This window comes from Cygnus olor, chromosome 14 (genome assembly GCF_009769625.2).
Source record: "Cygnus olor isolate bCygOlo1 chromosome 14, bCygOlo1.pri.v2, whole genome shotgun sequence".
Classification (NCBI taxonomy): domain Eukaryota; kingdom Metazoa; phylum Chordata; class Aves; order Anseriformes; family Anatidae; genus Cygnus; species Cygnus olor.
The window spans coordinates 11,066,207-11,087,690 of record NC_049182.1 but is presented as its reverse complement, the minus strand read 5'-3'; the positions used below and the strand labels follow the sequence as shown (position 1 = coordinate 11,087,690).

Genomic DNA, 21,484 nt, shown 5'->3' with positions numbered 1-21,484 from the left:
GCAGTCTGTGGGGTGGGGACGCCGCGCACTGCCTTTGAAGCTGTGGTCACGTTCGGAGAGGATGCTGAGGGTCCAAAACCAAGCAGCAGGGAGGAGACCCCAGAGCAGAGCCCAGGATACTCCCGGGTGCTGGGGACCCCTGATGGTTTGGGGTGCAGGGGCTCGGAGCCCGCCCAACCCGGCAGCACGGCCGAGGCCCGCCGGCTGGTTTCCAAGAGCACTTACTTCCCCTGCCCTTGGCTGGAACAATGCGAGCCGGGGAGAGGCGCAGGCCTCAGCATTTCTGAAAATGAAGCGCTGAGTTCAGCGCGGTTCGGCCCCAGTGCCCGCGTAACCCTTTCGCTGCGGGATGCAGCGAGGGCCCCTGCGGGCAGCATCTGCGGGCTGCGGGGTGCAGAGCGGGGAATGGTAAGGGGGTCTTGGAGGTGGAAGAAAATTCCTGAGGGCCACCAGGGAGGAGAAAGGTCTTACAGCCAGGCCTGCATCTCAGCAATTTGCCACGCTGATTTTGCTGCAAAACCATTTGATTTCCCTTGTGTCCTGCATCCGTGCATGACTGCCCTCCATCCCCAGCTCCCCCCAGCTGGCACCACCCCAAGGCCACTCCATTTTGGGGGCCCTTTGGGGCAAACCCCTCTGCCCTCAGCAGCCAGGAACTGGTCTGCAGGGGCTGTGCTCAGGGCAGGGTTTTTCACCTCTCTGTGACCATTTGCAGCAGGTGAAAGCAGGAACAGGGAGCGCAGGAATGAGGAAATGCCACGGCTGGCCGGACTCTGCCCTCCTGCCCGGGGCACTGCTGGGGCCGGGGGGGCTCTCAGCAAAGGAGGGGAGGAAAACGCTGCCCAGCCCAGCACCAAAGCAGGTTCCCCAGCCCTATCGGAGCATCAAAACCGCGGAACAGCAGTTTGTTTGACCTGAAACAAAATGTTTCATCTTGTTTGTTTGCTTTTTCCCAGGCTGCCATCAGGTGGAGGCCGGTTTCCTTTTTCTTTCAGGTTCATTTTTAGATTACAAAGTGAAAAGCGAGGAGGCTTCATTTTGAGCCTGCCAAGGAACGGTCAACAGTCTGAGCGCGCCCAGAAGGAAACAGGAATACTGGATAAGACTATTAACCCTTTCCTTGTTTTCAAAAGAAAGAAAGGGGAAAAAAAAAAAAACAACTCTGTTTTTCTCAGCTAGCACTGTTTGCCCAGGCGCACAAATACTGCTGGGTCCACAGATCTCTTGTCCCGTGTGTCTGCACTCGCGGTTTGTCTGAAAAACAGCGAGTTCCCGAGCTGCTCCCCGGGCTGCTGAGCCTGTCCCCGGGCAGCGAGGACGGGAAGTCCCCAGCCTCAAGGACACGGCGCCCGAGCAGGGGACAGGTGAGAGCCGGGAGGGACCGGTGGTGGCACGGGGTGGACACGCGTGGCGCTTGTTTCCCGGCGAGGCTTCCCCTGGGCAGGCAGCGCCCTGCTGCCTCGCTGACCTCCGCTCCGGAGGCTCTGCTGGGAAGCGGAGGCTCCCGAGGTGATAAGCCTCTCTGGGAAGAAATTCCTTTCCTCCTACGAGGGAGTGGTGGAGTTGGGGACGCCTTGCGGGCACGTCCACACCTCTGCGCACACGCGCCAGCTCCCGGGGGACCCCGAGAGGTGGGAGCAGCGAGGCCGAGGCTTCCCGGGGAGGACGGCGGTGCTGGGGCCCTGTGGAGGAGCAGGTCAGTACAGCTGCTTGCCCCCGTGCCTGTCGCATGCCGGCCGGTCCCAGCTGAGCAAACAGGGCTGGGCGGCGGCGCTTGCAGGTGCTCGGAGCAGCCGGGTGCAAGGGGGAGGCTGCGCAGATCCAGAGCGGGGCAGGGAGCTGGGGTTTGGGTCCCGGCGGGGTTTGAGGCTCGGATACGGTGGTGTTGAGCACACCGGGGAGGGATAGGTCTGTCTGGGGTCCTTTGTGTGCAGGAACCAGTGGGAGAGTGAAAGGGGAAATTGCACCAGCAGTCGCTAGATTTAGGAAAGAGAATTTGGTGCCAGGGAAGGGTGAGAACCCCAGAGAGCAGTGGGGTTGCCAGGCTGTGTCCCCAGGTGAGGGTTGCCCAGGCAGCCTCTGCTGCCTGTTTTGTGCCCTGGGGAGGGAAGTGGGGCCAGCAGCGGGGGCTGTGCGAGGGCTGCACAGGGAGCAGAGGCCCTGGGGAGCTGGTGGTGGTGGCTGTCCCACCCCCGGGCAGGGGCTGTGCCGGTGGGGACCCCAGGACATCTCTTCTGTAGGACAGGGCTCTCCCAAAGAGGCCGCGGTGAGATCAGCAGCAGCAGCAATGGAGGCCCTGCAGGGGTACCCGTGGTGCTGAGGGTACGGGGGGAGTGGAACAGGAGGGGGTTGGGTTTCTGGCCAAAAAGAAAATTAAATTTCAGGTCAAATGGGGGGTGGATACCTTCACCTGTAGAGGGGTGGGTTTGGTCATCGAGTTATCTGGGTAAACTTGAAAACAAACAGGAATTTCAAAAGAACAAATGATTTTATTTTATTTTTTAAATGAAACATAACCTTCTGTAGATTTTTTTTAAAAAATGAGTATTTTTCCCAGCTTTGATGTTAATTTATAAATAGATGTTGCTAAAACAAACTGCCCTGCTCCTGCCCTGGCCACTTTGGCAAGGTGGGCCCAAACCAGCAGCATCTGTCCTGTACAGATGTACCTGGTGGCACCCCACGAACCCGGGCTGTGATCTGAATTCCCCCTCTGGTCCCCAGATCTTCAGAGCATCCCTAGGCCGACTGGGGGAGTTTTCTAAATCCGGAGCCTTCCAAGGCTGCGTGCAGTGGGAGCAGGCAGCGTCCTTGCCGGGGGCAGAGCCTGTCCCAGCGCTCACCTTCACACCGGTTCCCTCTGTCGTGCAGCTTTGTGGGGCTGCAGGGCAAGGATCAGATCAATTTTAGCATACCAGGAAAGAGCAGCAGGGCTTTGCACCCTCACATCGAGGGCTGCAGCAAGGAGGGTGATGAGGACGGTCCCTTCCCCAGGCAACCCCAGCATTTTGACATCCAGGAGAGCCAGCGGTGCTCCTGAAGCACGGCACAGCAAGCAGGGCACCGCCGTGTGGCACTGGCATCGGCTGGAGTGAAGGTGCATCCCTGAAAGACCTCTTTGCCTGTGACTTCTCACCTTAGACCTCCTTTTGTTGTTTTTCTCTTCACGCAGGGGCTGTGTTGACCTACTCAAAGCTGCTCTGAAGAAGTCTGCCACCACACTGAGGCCACCCGGCGGGTCCTGGGTGCTGCACCTGGAGGCTGGGGAAGGTCAGGGCACGTGAGCGGAGAGGGAGACAGAGTCCACCGGGGCAGCCCCGAGATCCCCAGATCACTCCCTCCTGGTGTTTGCGGCTGCAGTTCAAACAGTTCTGATCTCAGAGACGAGATGAGCCCTGCTAGCCTCTCGCGAGGCGGCCGTTCGTGCTGCAGAGCCTGGTGCCTTGCTTGGCCATAGCTCTGAGGCCAGCGTGGTGCCGGCTGCCCTCACCGTGCAGCGGGGAGAGCGGTGCCGCTGGCTGGAGCGATGCTGGAGGATGCTGGAGGAGCCCTGGCGGGCTGTGCTGGCAGGTGAGGGGGTGTCACAGCGGCGTCAGGAGCAGGGTTGGCTTTGGATGGGGGGAGATCAGGGTTGCGGCTCTCCAGAGGGGCCAGCTTGAAGCGCTCCAGTGCTGCGGCAGGAGGAATGAGAGGAATGCGCCACGTGGGCCTGGCGACAGGCGCCCAAAGGCGAGGGCGAGAGCGGAGCCTGGGGCAATGGCAGGGCAGCGATGCGGGTGTGAGATGTGCCCGGCCCCCGCCCCGCCGGCAGATAGGGCCTGCTCAAAAGGCACATTGTGCATTGTGGCCGGGGCCGAGCTGCGGTGGGGCTGGCGGTGAGCAGCTCGCTCCCTCCACCAGCACAGCAGCAGCCTGCCGGCTTGGGGCTGGCGGCGATGCTGGACACATGGGCTGCTGCTTGGGGGCCCCTTGGCACCAGGACCTGTCCCTGGGGTGCACAGGTAAGCTATCCGTGGGGAGGCTACAGCTCGGCTCTGCCTGGCTCGGGGGGCTGGTTTATTCCCATGCCGTGGGCTTTTCGGGCATCCTGTCACCTCATCCTGCTGTCACCGCTGCCCAGGAGCACCCTGAGCACTGCGGGGCTTGCAGAGGCCTGGGGTGCTGGAGCAGGGGGGCAGCGCAGGGCCAGCAACTGCGGCCATGTGCCCCTGGGAGAGCAGGGCCAGTGGGAGCCAGGAGCACAGCCGGAGAGCCTGGGACCTGCACTCGGCTCCAGGCTGGGGCTGCTTCCTGCCCCGCATTGCAAAATCTTTCAGCAGCAGGGAGGTAAATGAGTCACTGGCACGAATGGGAACAACTCTCCACCAGCACTTTCAATTGGTCTCTTGAAAGAGCTCCCAGTTCCCTTTCTGAGGCTGGCCCAAACGAAAACAAACACTGAAGCAGCGAGCACAGCCATGAGCAAACCCACTTCTCTCACCCCAGGAAGCTCCATCCCCATTTTGCTCAGCTCCGCGGGGACCCATCAGGGTGCTCGGCCACGCCACTGGCCGTGCCAGCATGAGCGGTGCCCCACCTGTCCCCTCCTGCCCCACGGCTGCCCCCGAGGCACAAGGAGACCCCTTGGGCTGGGAGCATTCCTCCGGGGGGCTGAACGCCTCCCCCTACCACCCTTTTTCCCCAGGAGAAGAGTGTGAGTCCTGCTGCCCCCGCTCGCCCCTGCTCCTGCCCCGCTGGGACCGCCTGCAGCGAGCCGCCGCTGAGCGCCGGGGACCATGGTGGCGAGGGACGACCATGGCATCAGGTACGGTCCCCGGGGAGGGGACACCAGCCTGCCGAGCCCAGCAGGACTGCCAGGGACTGCCAGGGTGCGGGGAGCAGAGGAAGGGAGGGACGTGGGAAGCGAGTGCCGCCCAGCCCAGGCAGCTCTGTTGTAACTCTGCCTCTGGCTCCTTTCGCTTCCCCGTCTCCGTTTCCCCCATGTGTCGGAGGGGTTGGAGTTCCTGGATGAAGTCCTTTGTTAAGCGTGCTCAGTTCTGCTGTTGAGAAATGTAGAGGCTTTTCTTCCAAAGAAAAGCCCCATTTATTGCCTGTCCAGCCTTGGGCCATTCTTTTCTGCTGCTAACTCTAAATAAGGATTATAATTCTGTGTGCAAATAACACAGCTATTTGACTGGCCAGCAAAGTGGGCTGAATAATAAGACCTATAGAGAACAGTTATGGTCACAAAAGTAGCGTAGGAAAGCCGCTGCACTGTTCCAGCTCCAGATCTCCGGGTACATCTTAGTCGTGCGAGTCCTATCTGATTGCTGACAAAATTGGTTTCTAACCTTGTTATCCCTCCACAGCCAATACAGCTGTGGAAGAGCAAGCTGGATTTGTATGTGCCTCAGCCATCAGCCATCATTAACATAATTACCAGCTAAAGTTTCCACTCCTGAATCCTTTATGGCAATAGTTGATGCTGTGCGAAGCAGAGAGCATGCAGCTTGGATTTCAGATACCAATCAGATCAGGCAGGGGAGAAAATCTTATTCTGACTGTCAAATTGATGAGCAAAGAGTTTTGCAAGTCTTTGGCTCGCCTGTGCTGGAGAAATGTTCTCACTCTCCGGAAAGCCTCTCTGTCCCGGGGCCACCCTGCTCCCAGGTCTGTGATGCTGGCCCCAGAGCAAGCAGGGCAAGTCCCTCACTTCAGGCCACCCCAGCACTGGCAAGGAGTGAGTTGCCAAGGGTACCGTGTAGGTGGAACACATTAATCTTTCTTCCCTCCTCGAGTATGATTTTAGGGTGATGCCCGATTCGTGCAGCCCCCCAGGCAGATCTGCAGTGTGGCTCCCAGACTTTGCTTTCAGGTGGCATGGTTAGGCAGAATAGCCTAGATCCCACTACAAAACCTGACAGCAGTGTTTCTGTGTCCTGTGTAGGTAGGGCTGGGGCACCAGAGCCAAATGGCGCAGCTACCGAGGCAGCAGAAGGCTTGCCGGACACCTCCTCGGTGCTGCTGGCCGTCGGGGAGAGCTTCCTCCCAGGTAAGAGGCTGCCTTTGGCATCGCCCAGATTTCCAGTGGCTGACCGTACGAGGCCAGGCATCGTGGCTAAGCAAGCCCTGCCATCCCTCGGGTTGCTGGAGGGGAAGGATGGGATCTGCCCATGCTCCCGGAGCACGCAGCCGGGCTGGAGGCAGCCCCATCGGTGGGACGGGGCTCCTTCCCCCCCTAACCCTGCACGTTTCCTCCCCAAGAGATTTCACTCTTCTTCTCCGTTGAGAGCCGCTCCTCCCGGTGCCTCAATTCCCAGCTGCAGGAAGCCGCCAGGAAGAAGCTGTGGGCCCTGGAGAGCGACGACAGAGCCGTCCATGCCCTCTTCAAGGTGGGAGCCGCTGGGAGGCTGCTGGCCTGGTGGGATGTGTGATGGGACACCGAGCCTGGCCGAGGAGGAGGAGGTCCTCTGGGACGTGTCCTGCATACAGGGGGGCTAGAATGATGTGGGAAAGGGAATGGTGATGGGTGAGAGGTAGATCCTCACGTCTGGAGCCTCATGTTGGAGGTAGTGAGCTGCTGGAGGGGTGGTGCAGGTAGCACCGGGGTGAGTGCTGAGTAGCTGGTTGTGCTTCATAAAGAAAAATCCCATTCACTGCCCTGAACAATCCTTCCCTGCTGGTTTTCCATGCCCTCACCCCCAAGGGCACCCTGCAAAGCTGCCCAGAAGACCTGGGACAGTTCACAGCTTTGGTCTCAACTGTGCTAATAAATGCCTGCCTGGTCTCATCCTGGGCGTTGCTTTTATGGCCACACTGCCAGGAGAACCCCTGTCAGGCCCCCAGCCCTCTCCTTCAGTCTTGCTTTCTCTTCTCCGTGCAGGAGCTGTCAGCCAGGCTGGTCTGTGTGCAAGCACAGGAGGATCGGTTCCTGCTCACCTTCAAAACCCTGGAGGAAGTCTGGAAGTTCTCCACGTACCTAACTTTAGGTAATGTTTTCAAGGCGTGGGGGATCCACACAGGCAGCGTGAGAAGCATTTTTGGAGAAGGTATTCTGTGACACCAAAAAAGTAATGGAACAGGGAGAACACCTTGAAGAGGAAGGAATATTAATGAGACCTTGCTATTCATGAAACCACAGTCTGGATCAGTGGAAAAGATTCAGGAGGTTTCCTTTTGGGTAATTCCTCTATTGCACCTGGGGATGGAGACAGGATTGGAGATCGTTGCCTTACAGCATGGTTGCAGATGGCAGATCAGGAGACGCTCGAAAAACTCCTCATGCTGCCCAGCAAAGGAGGGTGCTGCCACTGCTTTCCTCTTTGCTGTCTTAGGCTATGTGGGCAACTGCTTGGAGCAGCTTCTCTTTGGCCAGGAGTACTGGCTAAACTGTGCTCTGATGGAGGACACGGCGATCAGAGTTAGCATGGATGAAGATCGCTTGGCCACCATCTACCTGGGTCTGCTGCTCCAGGAAGGTAAGACGGGGCTGCGACAGCATCTCGGCAGGACAAGGACAAGTGTGGCCCTCTCCTGGGTCTGTCCTGCACTAGTGCCATTGACCTGGCCGTGACTCTTTCTATCTGCAGGTAACTTTTTTTCCAGAGCAGTGCCTGGTGTCTGCCAGCCTGAGGAGGAGGGAGAGGAAGGCCTGCGGCTCCACAGGAACGAGCTGATCCACGTGAAGAACGTTGGAGAGGAGTCCATGTGGGAAGGGATGTCCTTGCTGACGGGGCAACGGGGGCTGGTGCCTGTGGCAGCTCTAGAGCCCGTTCCTCACCCGTTTTACCAGTAAGTAGGTGGGCAATGGATGGTGCTCAAGCCAAGATTTATTCCTGACCCAGATGCACCACCTAACACCAAGCCAGGAGTGAGGAACTGCTTTTACCTCTGGCACTGGGCAAGAGCCAGATAATTTTGTGAGAATAAACATTGTAAAGACAACCGCTGGAACCAGCTCAGGTCCCGTAGTGGGACAGAGCAAGGGCATAGTTCTGATATCGTTCTTGTATAATATTGATTTAGGTCATACCTGGGACTATTTGTGATTTACATGTCAGTAACTGGGACAAAAAACAGCCTGTCTTGGGCAATGCCAGTCAAAATAGTGCCTGACACCTGGCTGAGCCTCACAGACTTTCACAAATCTTCTTGTAGGCACACAGAGAAATCCTCCTTAAGGGCTGGCAAAATCATCCATCTGTCATCTGTGTCCTCGGTGTCATTAGGGGGCATCTGTCCTGCTGTGTGGGACTGTCCCTGGTGGTGGCCTGAGGACTGCCCAGGGAGGACCAGCATGGCTCCCTCTTGCTTTGCAGGTGGTTCCTGAAGAATTATGCCGTGAGTTTTGGCATCTCCCAGGAGATCAGTGGGGCAACCTCTCAGCCGATCGGTGAGTGATACCTGTGTAAGGTGGCCGCCCTTCCCAACAGGGGCATGGCTCTTGGCCAAAAATGCAACGGGTCCATCTCCTGTTCTGACAATGACACTCCATTGCAAGGGGTTGCATCTTGAGACTCTCCTGAGTGGAGAACAGACCTTTAAAACTGCAGGTGCTCAGAAGGATGATCTGAGGAGCACAATAACGGTCTGAGTCTGAGAGCGCAATAAAGCTCAGGGGACAGAGAGACAGGCTGGCTTCTCCAGCTGAAATCACAGTCTCCTTGCCGAAATCTTTTCTAGCAAGGAAGCATTTGCAGTGGGCCTCGCACTGAAATGCAGCTGTTTGCCTTTGTTTCCCAGTGAAAGGCAGGTGCACAGCCACAGAGGACTACAAAGGAGCAGCATGGGATGAACTGAGTTTCTCCAAGGGAGACAGCATAGAAATCATCGGCTTCCTCATTCCAGGACTCCCGTGGTTCGTGGGCAAATCCCTGAGCAGCGGGAACATCGGCTTTGTCCCGACACGATGCATAAATGTCACGGCTTGTGAACCCTTGTAAGTTTACTGCTACCATCTAGATGAATTTAAAGTCAGGTGGAAAGCAGGGGAAGACCCAAAATCCCAGTTCAAGGCTATGTGCAAGTCCGGAGCAGGTAATTTGCTTTGCAAGGACTTCATAGAGGATTCATCTGAGGCCTGTCCAGAAGCCTTGGCCAGGCTCTTCTGCCACCAGGCTGGCTTTGCTTGCCTGCTGAGGGATGCCAAGGCAGGACAACCACGGGCACAGCTCCTCTGTGAGCAGAATTGAGCACCCTGCTGTGGACGAGGACAAGAGTTATCTGGGGAGGGGGCGTTGACAGCTCCGCTCTTAAGATCCAGCAGTTGTCTTTGTTGCTGCCTTAAAGACAGCTCCAGTTCAATACCCATCCAAAAAGGCTTCTCCTCCAAGACTGTGGGGGGGAGGATGGGGTCCTTAGGCTGTTGCTAGCTCTGTTAGCATCTGTTGGGCGTTCCTGGGTCAGGTTCACTCAAGATAAGTCTTAGGCGCTTTTCTTTGACACTGCAGAGAAACAGAGAGGAGATCAGATATATCCTGGCCTCAGAAAGGGCTTCTGGAGAGAAAAAAAGGCCAATAGGTTACTCCCTTTGGCACTCCTTAGTTTCTCCATGGAGGATCTGGATCTGAGCGCCCCGATGGGGAAGGGGTCCAGACTCCAGTATCCATCTGCAGCAGAGCAGAGGGAGGAGGAGGAGGGAGGAGAAAATCCATCTCCATCCCACAGGACAGCCGTGGTGTCAGGGGATGGGGAGACACTGAACTGATTTTTTTTTTTTTTTTTTTTTTCTGGTGTCTGCTTCGACCTAGGGGAAAGGGCTTTGTGTTTCTGAGCGAAGAGGAAAAATCCCCCCTCCTGCGCATCCCCTGCAATGGTGGCGAGCAGCACTTCGCCACCCTCCTGGGTGAGCTGGCACGCACAGACATCACCTCTGTGTACCGGCTGGGTGAGTTCCCCTCCTCTTCATGCATAGCCCCATCGATCCCCCTGGGGAGCAGCCCTGGGCCATGTCTAGACATCTCCTGCTCAGGACTCTGCCAGGGCCAAGACAGCCTCCAGGCCCTCTGCTCAGCCTGGCCAGGGAGGCTGGAGATACCCTAAAGGACTGGGTCCTGCCACACTGCAGTTCGCGGGAGGCTTCTCTGCTGCGACTGTAATCACCGGGGCTCTCCCAGATACAGGTCTGGGGTTTAGCAAAGCAGCAGGAGATTTCTGTAAGGTTTGTGTGCTCTGCCTGCACACTAACATTGACCAAGCCCTTGGGCTTTTTCTTTCTGTTTGTCTCTTTGTGTAGATGGTTTTGAACCCACAGCCATGTTCCCCAGAGTGCCGTCGGGTGAGTATGTGGAGGATGCTTTTATTAAGATGTCAGAGGGTGAGTTTTGACATGGGGAAACATTCCGCTGTGGTCTGCCTGTCCCCCTGCAGAGGCTGTTCTCCATGGCGGTAAGGATATCCAGCTGCTCCAGTCCTGGGAGGAAATAAATGGCCTGGCTACGGCTAGCACCTCCGAGCAGTCTAGCCCCGGGAGTGAATCAGCCCCTGCTACGTTGGAAGATGTTCTCCTGGACAAGCTGGATGACTTTGATGATCCCAAGTTCTTTATTGACCTGAATGCTGGACACATGGAAGATGCTGATGTCTTTGACCCCATACTGACCTTCCTTAATCATGAGAGTTATGTGCCCAGTTTTCAAAGCCTCTATGATATGAGTTTTTCCTTTCTCAACTCCACTTTTTATGGTTTCTCTGATGAGGATGAACTGGTCTTGTACCTTGAAACATCCAGGAACTGGGCTAAGAGGACTCGTGCCATTTGGGCTCATGTAAGGCTCTGTTTCCTCTTAGGCAAGCTCTGCATCAGAAAGGTCAAGTTCTCCCAGGCTCGGGTCTATTTTGAGGAAGCCCTGAGCACCCTGGACAGGGGCTTTGGGGACCTGCCCCTTCTGGCTGCCTTGCACGTGAACCTCGCTTCCATCTACCTGAAACAGAACATGAAGAGCAAGTTCTCCTCATTGCTGGGCAAAATGGTGACCTTGCTCGTCTGCTTGCCTGGCCGCCCTTTTAGCTCTGAGAACGAGCTGGAAGTCATGGTGTACGTGCTGAGGGAAGCCATTGCCGTGGGCAATGCTCCCCTGGAGGCGCGGGTCTGTTTCCTTATTGTCAAGCTCTTCCTACAGCTGGGAAAAACCGATGAAGTGCTGCCCTTTACTGAGCATCTTCAGTGTCTCACCACCGTGTTACTCAGCCCAGACACTGGTGCTGTGCCTCTGGATGTCACCCCCATCTTGAGCTACCTGTATGACAAGAAGTACTTGCCAAACATTGCGCTGGCCTCCGCCAGGCTCTTTGTTCCCAGCGGCATCAGGGGGGCACCAACGCCCATTTGGAGAGCTGGCTTCATCCTCCAGTGTGCGTCCAAGCTCCTGGGAAGCCAGCCGGAGAGGAGCAGCATCCCGGCGCTGGCTTGTTTCTACCTCCAGCAGGCCCTGCATTTCTCCTGCGAGAGCAGGGCCATGCCCACCCAGAGGACGCTGTGCACCATCTTGTCCCGGCTGCACCTCCAGCACGGCCTGCTGCACGGGGCGCTCCGCCACGCCGCCAGGGCCGTGGCCTTCAGCAAGCTGATGGGCGAGGAGGAGGCCTTTGAGTCTTCCCTCTCCCTGGGGTGGATGTATCTCCTGAACAGCCAGCCGGGCCCAGCCGCAGAGATCATGGGGCAGCTCCTGCGGTCCCTGCACGGGACGGACAGCGTGACACAGGGGGGGGCTGTGCACAACCTCCTGGCCATTGCCCTCAAAGGGGAAGGGCGGGTGCAGAAGGCTGCGGAGAACTACCTCCGGGCCCTGCAAAAGGCCAAGGAGACCGGCAACAAGAGGAACCAGGCCATCGCCCTGGCCAACCTGGGGCAGCTGAGCCTCTCGCATGGAGCGAGCCAGCTGTCTGAGCTCTACCTGCTGCAATCTGCTCGGCTCTATGCTGAGCTGCAGGGCTGCCAAGACCCGGAGCTGGAGGCGGTGCAGGTGCTGCTGTGGCTGGCGCAGGCCATGGTGAACAGGCAGAGGGTGGAAGATGGCAAGCTCTGCTATGAACTGGCGCTGGGTTTTGCCCTGAAGTGGCGTAACGTGAGGAGTGAGTACCACTTGGCTGGCAGGAACTTACCGCGGGGCAGCGCCTGTTAGGTCCCTAAAGCCATCCCTTTCCCTTCCCTATACCACACAGGTCAGCTTCACGTCACGGAGGCTCTCTGCCATTTCTACAGCAAGGTGTCCCCCAACCTCCAGGCCTGCATCACCTACCACGAGCACTGGGTGTCTCTGGCCCAGCAGCTCCAGGACAGAGAGATGGAAGGCAATGTTCGACAGACCCTCAGCCAGCTCTACCAGGCTTTGGACACCTCCGAGTAAGTCCTGTTTGGGGCTGTTTCCATGTAGATGCTGTTAGAGCAGTGTCTCTGCTCACCCAACACCAGAGCAGTGGCTTTTCTGAGGTGTCTGAAGCCAAAGTCCCTGGGGAGAGGTGGGGACGGCGTGTGGCAGCTCCCCGCTGGCAGGCTGGTGGCTGGGGAACTGCTGAGGTTTGTGAGCTGTCCCTGCCCCGTGACAGGGGGAACAGCTCGATGTCAGCCAGAACGTGGTGACTGCTGGGCAAACACTGGGCTGCGAGCTGGGGCACGGCCAAACACGGCTCTCCAGAGACACATGCAGCCCTCTTCAGAGGGGACCCAGTGACAGGGAATTCTTCACTTCCTTTGGAGGCTTATTTCAGTGATTAATCACCATCTGCTGGTAAAAATAGACTCCTTATCTGTTATTGAAATAAGCCTGGCTTCAGCCTCCAGCCGTTGAGTCTGCCCTTCCTATCTCTACTGGAATATTTTCCCCAGGGATGCATGTAAGACCCTGTATCAGCTCACCCTTCAATCTCCCGCTTGACACATGCAGGTGGCATGAGGTTAGGCAGGAGGGGAGAGAAAGACTTGGGCAGACCACAGACTTTCTTCCATTTTTGAAAGAAAACGTGTCAAACAGCGGAGATCTGTTTCCCACGTCCCAGGAGGACAAGTGGGCAGGGACTGTCATTAACCAGGACGTTAACCTTCCCGTGCTGGGTCGCAGTGAGTTCAGAGGGAAGGAATTTAGGAAGCAGACGCCTGTCATGTGAGCGGTGCTATTTAAGATCACAAAGCGTCCCCCAGCCTGGACGGGAAGGACAGCTGGAGCGCAGTCAGCAGCAGGCGAGACACCAGGCAAGCAGACATGTCCTGGGCACTGCCCTGCGCTCCCCTGGCCACCGGTGCCTCATGCCTTCAGCCTGCCACCTCGTCCTGCTGCTTGTCCCCTCATCCTCCAGTGACACGGGGCTTGGGAAGGGGCTGTCAGGCCTTGCACATGTGGCCACAGAGCTGCCTTTTTGGATGCCCCAAGGGGCAAACAGCAGGCAGAGATGTGGATCTGGGTTCCAGAGGCTGTTTGGGAGATGAAGGCGCAAGCACTGCCAGCCTGCACTCCCTGTGTGGCTGGGGGTGACTTGGGGCTTGGTGCAGGGGGGAAACAGGCTTTGCAGGTGACCTGGACAAACCTGCTTCATCAGCTGAAATGAGGAGCAGCCACTGGGGAGCAGCTCCCCTGGGGCTGTGCTGAGACAGAAGACACACATACATGTCCTGCCCTTTTGCCAGGACACATTTCTGGGAGCTGTGGCTGTCCATTTGGCTCTAACCTGCAGCAACAGCAGGAGGAGAAGACAGCACTGCTAACGGGGACGTGCTGCAGCCCTGCAGCTGGTTGCTGGTGCCCCGTGGTTGCTCTGTAATGGCTTTCTGCCCATTGCTGTCACAGGGCTTTGAGACGGTCTCTGGACTGCACCAAGCAGAGCCTAAGGATCTTCATCGACCTGGAGGAGACTGGCAAGGCGGCAGAGGCCTGGCTGCAGGCAGGAAGGCTTTACTACCTTATGCAGGAAGACGAGCTGGTGGAAATGTACTTCCAGGTATGGAGGAGGTGTCTGGAGCAGCCCCGTTCCCACCCTGGCTAGGTGCATTCCCATCAGGGCTGTGTGGCTCAGTGGGAGACATTTGGGGCTGGAGAACTTGGAAAGTTTTCTCTTGATCAGTAGAAACCTGCTGCTGCAAGGAAGAGCTGTTGCCTCAGCACTCAGCACTGGCATTAAACTTCCGATCTTTCCTTCCATAAGTCGGGTTTGGAGGATTCTGGGGTGAAAGCAAGTGAATTTACTGAGTCAGAAAGTGATGTGGGATTGCCAGAGAGAGCTGGAGCTGCTAGGTGGTCAGTTCCCATTGAAATGCACATAGATAGAGGGTGAGGTGCCGGGGAAGTGCTTGGAGACTTCTTGGAGTAGAAGACTTCTGGCTTCTTTCCATCTCTAACATTATTCTGTCAGCTGGTCTGCAAAGAGGAAGAGCTACTCATAAAATCTTAGGGCTGCATCCTCCAGGGAGCATCTATTTAAAGATGCAGAAGCCTTCCACATGCCCAAAGTAAGCAGAGCAGGAGGCTGGCTGGGTCTGCTGGCGTTGCACTGAGCTGGGGTATCCAGCAAAGCACCAGCCTGAGCACACACAGAGGATGCTCTGGGCCCTCACTCTGTGACCCCAGAAGCATTTCAGAGCTGGTGGAGCTGGGTGCCTGAGGCACCTGGTGCTGGGGACAAGGAGAGGAGCCTTTCCCATCAGCATGTCCCTAAATCAGGGTGCTAGAGGCACCTGTGTTACTGGTACTGGGGGGGCTGCTCAGGGACCTGGGTGATCCGAATCTGTGGCTCTAGCATCAGCAGGTTTCCTGGTAGTCACAAGGGAGTGCTGAGGCCCAGAACGAAGAGCCATCATCGCCTTCCTCGTGGATTCAGCAGGTTTTCAGGGGCTAAGGAGGGGTGACCTCCCATTAAGACAAGCCCGTCGAGGACAGATCTCAGCAGGGCATGTCTGCAACCCTGACGGGCCCTTTCCCAGGCAATGTCATTGGCAATGATCGATTGTAACGATGAAAGGAACAACACGTTCCTGCTGGAACGTGGCACCAGGGTCGAGTGTGCAATTGGCACAGACATCCCTTCTTCCCAGAAGTTAGCATACCTGCCCTCACTCCTGCTGGCTCTGCCCTTTCTCTGTCCTGGCTCTCTGCTCCCCTTGTCAATCTTCACGTTGGCTCCATCACACCGCAGTGACAGCCCAGGACAGGGCAGCTGCCGCCTGCACCGTCCCCACTCTAAGTCCTGATGCCGTGGGACGTCCCGGCTGGTTGGTCTGGCATGCTGACCCTGCATGGGGATGGGTGTCTGGCTCCATCCTCACACGTCAGCAGGAAACACAGCACAATGTCCCCCAGACTTGTTTGCCAACCTGTGTCCTTGCTGTTCAGAGCACTGGGGCTCACATTCAGTGTGACTTCGTTTTATTTTGTTACTCCAAAGTCTTTGTGCAGATTTCTCTTTCCAAGTCTCACTGCAGTTCCTCTTCCCTCTAGGCAGCCATTCAGACAGCTCTGAAGTCTGAGGACTTCTCCTTGGCCATGGAGCTTTACGAAAAAGCAGGCGATACCTTTTTTAATGGCAGCCGAAACAGAGACCGAGCAGTGGAGTTTTATAGGGTACTGATCCCTCCAAGTGTTTCTCTCTCTATGTCCCTGCTACGTGATGGCCACGGGGAGCTGTGCCCCAGCAGGATGGAGGGTGGAGAGGGATGGGGCCCTTCTGGGTGTGCCGGCACGCAAATGTGGCTGGGGGGGAACTTGCAGCACGGACACATTTGTAACACCTTAGTCAATCTGCTGCTCCATCACCCCTCTGCAGGCAGTGCTGTACCCATACCTCCAGGAACAGCCTGGACTCACTCTTTTCTCTCCCCAGGGCGGTGCTGTGCCCTTGGCCAGGAAGCTAAAGGCCATACAGACAGAGCTACGGCTGTTCAATAAGCTGGCGGAGCTGCAGATTGGGCTGCAAGGCTACGAGAAGGCGCTGGAGTTTGCCACGCTGGCAGCCCGGCTGAGCATCAGGGCGGGTGAGTGATGCAGAGCCCCGGGGAGCAGGGCAGAGCGGGTGCCTGTCTGCGTGACAGCAGCGTGCACGTGAAAGGGAGATGCTCCTGCTTTCATAAGACCTCTGGACCGATTCGTATCCCAAGGGCAACATCTCTTTAAAGGCCGCTTCCCTTTTTAAGCTGCCCACGGGGGTGCTCTGCTGTGGCGGCGGTGGGGCTGGCTGAGCAGAGGGCTGTTGCTACACCAGAGCACAGGAAATCTGATGAGGGCATGGGACTGAACGGTTCCTCTTTGCCCTGGCTCTTCCGATAAACTTACCCCTTTCCATTGCAGAAGTAGGCCTAATGGGCAAAATGCTAGCATAAATGCCTGAGATGGAACCAGCCTCTCCAGCCCCCAAGAAATCCCCTGGCTGAATGATATATGATATACTGCCTGGTAATCTATTCCGCTTTGGTATCAGCACCCCTGATAGTTCTGTTTTCTCTGGACCATCTTCAAATGGAGTGTTTCCTTATGAAGACAGATATCTGTGCCCTGGGGCTGTGGAGCAAACACATCCCTGAGTGGCTCGGTGTGCTGGGATAGGGAGGGTTTGTGAGTGCCCTGCAGTCTGACTGTATCAGCAACTCTTTTCCAGGAGATCAGTTGCAAGAGCTGGTTGCATTCCACCGCCTGGCTACAGCCTACTATTTTCTGCAGATGTATGAGATGGCAGAAGACTGCTACCTGAAGACGCTCGCCCTGCGCTCCCCCATGCTGCAGTGCTCTGGAGAGGCCCTGTACTACTCCAAGGTGTATTGCCACCTTGGCAAGCTGACCCTGCACAAACTAAAGGTAGGAGGACACCCTCTGCGATGCTGTGTCGAGTTTTCGGGTCTTCATGGGGCGCTGGAGGTGGAGTATCCCATCTGCTGGCAGAGCAGCCATGGTTGTATACAGCTGCATCCTGTGTCTCTCCGTCCCATCTGCAGCTTTACAATAAGTACACACAGTGCCGGCACGGCCAGGTTTTGAAGTGGGACAGGCAGTTTGGAAAGAAGCACTAGCACTTAGTGACTGTACAGAGCCCATTTCAATGAAGTCAGGTGTCACTGGCTTCTGCCTGGAACCGCCGGGCTCTGCTGCAGCACCCTCACACCCTGTGGCCTTGCATTAAATGACTTCCTAACGCCTGCCCTGCTCTTTACGCTTAGGACGAACAGGATGCAGCAGCCTACTTCCTCCTGGCCCTTGCTGCAGCGACCGAGCTGGGAGACCAGGAGCTACAAGGCCTCATTCATGCCAAGCTGGCCGACATCTCCAGGGCCACGCTGGGGCCCGTGGGCACGCCGGGCTGTGCCACGTACCGGCCCCGGTGGCTGAGCGAAGGCGGCTACGTCGTCTGACCCATCCATCGCCGTGGGGACGTGCCTGCGAACAGCTTCTTGCCTCGCATGGGTCCACGTGCTCTCCAGAAGCAGCATCCCACAAGGGGTCCAGCTACCGATGGCAATTTATCTCCATGCCCCCAGCAGACAAGGGACCTGGGACCCTCGTTTCTTGGGAGCGGGGCTGTGCGCTGCGGCGCTGCCGGCAGAACGAGGCAGGATGGGGCCAGGTGCTGGAGCACAGTGCAACGGGGAGAGAGGCAAGCAGCACTCCGGGAGTGTGGCTGTGCGGGATGGGGACAGGGACATGGATGGGGAAGGGGACAGGGGACAGGGACAGGGATGGGGACAGGGACAGGGTGCCACCCGTCCCCACCTGGACCCCACCGGACAGCTCAACCGGCGAGGGGACACCTCCGACCCGAGCGTGTTTTAACTCGAATAGCAACTCTATTTATTCCTAGCTGTTCTCTGTGCTGTGTGCTCTGCTCTGTGACCCCACAGCTCCGCAGAAACCGGGTCCTGTTGGGCACCGAGCTCCAGCCCCGCTCACCGCCAGGGCGCACCAGAGCCCCGCGGTTGCGGGCGGCACAGCCGCTCCTCGTCCCGCCCGGCCCCAGCCCCGCCGCTGGTGCTGAGCCGGGGGGGGAGCGCTCCCCCGGGCTCCGCAGGCTGTGCCAGCCAGCTGGGGCTCCACGGGGAGACCCTGCTGCAAGTCCCTTCGTGTCCCTTCCATGCTGCGCCCCTTGGAAGTGCCAAACGCGCAACGTGGGTTTCCTCGCCCCCGCTGCAAGTGCCCACTTCGTTTTCCCCTTCTGATCCCTGTGAGCCATCCATCACCAGGGCAGCGAATAGTTTAATGCTTGTTTACCAAGCGTTCCTGCGATGCCATCGGGGGAACCTCAGCCATGTGCTCGGAGGAGGCAAATCTCTGTCCCGTTTGACATCCAGCGAGCTGTTGGGGGAACCAGTCCAGGAAAATCCTCTGGCTCGCCCCACGGGCAGCCCGCTCTGTGCTCAGCTCAGGTGCTCTGCACTCTGCCATGAAGGCCAGGATCTGTGCAGCTGCACCAGCCCGCCTGTGCACACATCCCGTCCTCAGCTCTGTCCTCGGGGGTCCCGAAATGACGCCTGAGGCCACCATGAGGCTGCTGCCCAGCACCCAGGTGGGTGCAGACCCAGCATCCTTGCAGACCCACATGGGTGGCCAGTGGCTGTTGTGGTTCTTGTCAAAGTGAAGCCCCGTGGAGGATGAATCATGCAGAGAGCATTCTCCCTAAAATATCCTTTCCAGAGCCAAAACCTGAGGCCTTTCCGCCTAGCACCAGTGAGAAAAAACGGGCTTTGTTTAAACACAGCGAGTCAGAGTTTCAGCTGGTCTAAATCAGCTGAGACATCCTGATCTGCAGGACTGTAGGTCTGGCCTGTAGTTTTTAACCAGACAAGTGTTTTCTAAATCACACCAAATGACTTTGTGGTGCCTGGGGGAAAAAAAAAAAGAGGAGGCTCGCTCCTTGAGAACTTCCCATAGAACATCCTTTTCCCTCATCCACCAGCCGTCTCTGACAGAGCTGGGCTGTTTTCCTATCAGGATGAGAGGTCAGGGTGGCCAGGGCTGATTAAACACCATAATAACACTTGGGAGTAAAGTAAAACTTGCTGCGTGCCAGCCCCTGTGTCTGTGCCCAAGGGAGGGTGAGGACCCAGAGTTCCTGCAGCTGGGGAGGAGACTTCTCCTTGCCCCCTTCTCTCTGGGCAAGGAAAAGCAGATCCTTTGGGGTCTTTGTGCCACAGGAGGTCACCGGGTGATGGCACAGGCCCTGGGGCAGCCTGACTGGGGGTTATCACCTTCCACCCCTCCATCCCTCATTCCCGGGGCATGGGGCTGGGAGCTGTCTGTCTCGGGCTCACCACGGAGCTGCCGGGTGTGTGTAGGGAGCACAGAGACCATGCCGTGGGTGCACACCCCAAGGTGCTGCAGGGTGCAGAGCTGTGGCGTTGCTTCACCAACGAGGAGGTCAGAAGAGAAGGATGGTAGCAAGACAGGAGATATTTATCCTACAGGCACTGCCACCAGTGCCCAGCCCGCTTCACCAATGCAAAAGCCACTCTGAGCAGAGGACAAAATAGGGGAAAGGGAATGGGTGGATCAGGTCTCCCCGTATCCCAGGTGTCGTTGCCGTGCTGTGGCTTGTGACTCATTTCTGAGCTGCATGTGACTGCCTGCTCCGTGCCCAGTCCCGGCAGTTTTCCTGCCTCCAGTCCCAGGCCAGCAGAGCTGGAAATAGCACCAGTGGGTCCACGTGTGGCAGCATGCGCCTCCACACGGCCACAGAAACTGCACCTTCCCTTCCAGCACGTTCAGAGGGTGAAGGGTGCTGCTGGAGGAACCTCCTCGCATCGGTGCCAGAGCTTGTGCGTGCCTGGGGCCATCCCCTTGCTCTGATCTTCCGCAGGTGTGATCCTCCGGGCACCAGCACGACCAGCCCTGATGCAAGCCTGCATAAGAGTTGAAGCTGACACCCTGACCCCATTTTTGTCTAATGCCCTGGGGGGAATTAAGGCCTGGCATAAAGAAGGACTGGATTTCTTTAACATATGCTCATTCTTGGACAGCGGAAATACTACAAGAGTAATTCCTGGATCATCTGAGCTCTGGTGTTAGCCTCCAGGGGCATTACAAAAAAGGAAACACTGATAACTGCACGTATGGATACGGACAGAAGTGTTGAGATAGCTAGATTTATTTGGGCTTACACAGAATGTACTCCTTCCTGCAGAAACACAACGCCCAGCAGTAATAATTACTATGAGCTGACATCTTTCATTGTACGCTGCTGCAAATCGTCCCTGTCTGTGCTGGACAGAGAGACCTTCCTATTCCAGCTGCACCATACAGCACCTGAGGGCCCTCTGGGTTAGCTGAGGGGCAGAAACCTTCTCCGAGTGCTGTCAAAGCCCAGCAGTGGGGCAGGGACAGTGCGCGCTTCTTGAGTGAGACGTTTGAATTTCAGGATGTGCTGCACAGATCCAGGGAGTGGGTAGGAGCCATCCTGAGGACCTGTGCCTGGGCATCCCTTAACCAAAATAACCAACCACAGCACAGCAGCCAGCCCTGCTAGGAGCACACCAGGGCTGTACTGAGCTCTTCTGTTCCCAGGTTTTGCAGCCGGAGATGCTGTCCGTGGATCTTACATCATTTACCCATCCCCATCAACCTTGGATTTTGGCAGAGGAGAGGTGCTGGCCTCCAGCAGTCTGCTTCCCTTGGGGCTTGTTGAGGATGCGGAGGAGCAAAGCCGCGGGGGCAGAGCTCACCTTATCTCAGGGGCAGCTGGTCCTCTGCAGCCAGCATCTTCCTGCGCTGCTTGGGAAAGTGATGAGAGGTTGGTAAACACCAGCTGTTCTGCTAAGCAGAGGTGGGTGAAGTATGTAAAATGGGCAATTTAGATTAAAAATCATTTATTTTCAGAGCAAGCCGGGTTTTTGTTTGGTGTTAATTGGGATCATAATATGCATGCTAGGAGGTGTGTTCGAGGCTGATGCCAGGAGCCTGAGCAAGAGCCAACAGTCACTACTGTAACCCCACGTGCTTAGATAAACCTGCCTTGCCCTGCACCATGGTAAGGCAGCAGCACAGTGCTGCCCTTCTCTATCTGCTGCGATGGGGGCTCATGTCTGCACTGCTGGTGTCCCCATCCTGGGAGCTCGCCATGTCCCTGGGGCAGGGGAGAAGCAAAACCAAGAAGAGAGGAGGGAGAGAGCAGCTGGGAAGTGACCAGTGGTGCAGACAAGGGATGGTGAGGCCAGATATAAACCATTCCCTAGCTGGGATGTAACAGGTTTTGTGCTGAGGTGGCATCAGGCATGGATCAGCACTGGGGCTGTCATCCTTGCCGTCACTGTTCACTGGGCACCCGCATCTCCAGACCATACCCATACTGCCTGCCCTTATCTTCTGCCCTCGTGAGCACCCTGCATCGAGCCAGACCGCCTGGACACCAGCACTAGGTGATGTGCTGGGCAGCACCAGGGCAGGCAGCCCTCTGGAACTGGAGAGAGCAGAGAGAACAAGCGGCAAGCACAGTGCAGAAAGCATTAAAGCATCATCCCTTCGAGCACCCAGCTGGCAGAAGCTGTGTATGCTGGTGACAAGCACACCAAGAAGGGTGACTGTCTCTCCCAGTGGGTCAAGAG

General features: G+C 57.1%; 1 protein-coding gene across 8 annotated transcripts; it reads left to right on the top strand.

Annotated features, from left to right (window-relative positions):
- The first annotated feature begins 1,174 nt into the window (after positions 1-1,174).
- SH3TC2 (SH3 domain and tetratricopeptide repeats 2) lies at positions 1,175-20,775 on the top strand. 8 transcript variants are annotated; one of them, XM_040573587.1, is made up of 19 exons: positions 1,175-1,696; positions 3,173-4,001; positions 4,685-4,804; positions 5,927-6,031; positions 6,246-6,371; positions 6,863-6,968; positions 7,314-7,457; positions 7,569-7,770; positions 8,298-8,371; positions 8,722-8,917; positions 9,729-9,865; positions 10,214-10,255; positions 10,348-12,051; positions 12,142-12,322; positions 13,761-13,911; positions 15,405-15,527; positions 15,787-15,937; positions 16,558-16,754; positions 17,114-20,775. In XM_040573587.1, the coding sequence occupies exons 2-19, from the start codon at positions 3,936-3,938 to the stop codon at positions 17,303-17,305; spliced, it is 4,017 nt and encodes a 1,338-aa protein (XP_040429521.1). In that variant the 5' UTR covers positions 1,175-1,696; positions 3,173-3,935; the 3' UTR covers positions 17,306-20,775. The 8 variants fall into 8 exon arrangements, 7 of the variants coding, with proteins under 7 accessions (XP_040429521.1, XP_040429522.1, XP_040429524.1 ...); XM_040573588.1 differs by having other exon boundaries at positions 1,176-1,696; positions 3,173-3,270; positions 6,244-6,371; XM_040573590.1 differs by having other exon boundaries at positions 1,176-1,696; positions 3,173-3,570; positions 6,244-6,371.
- The last annotated feature ends 709 nt before the right edge of the window (positions 20,776-21,484 follow it).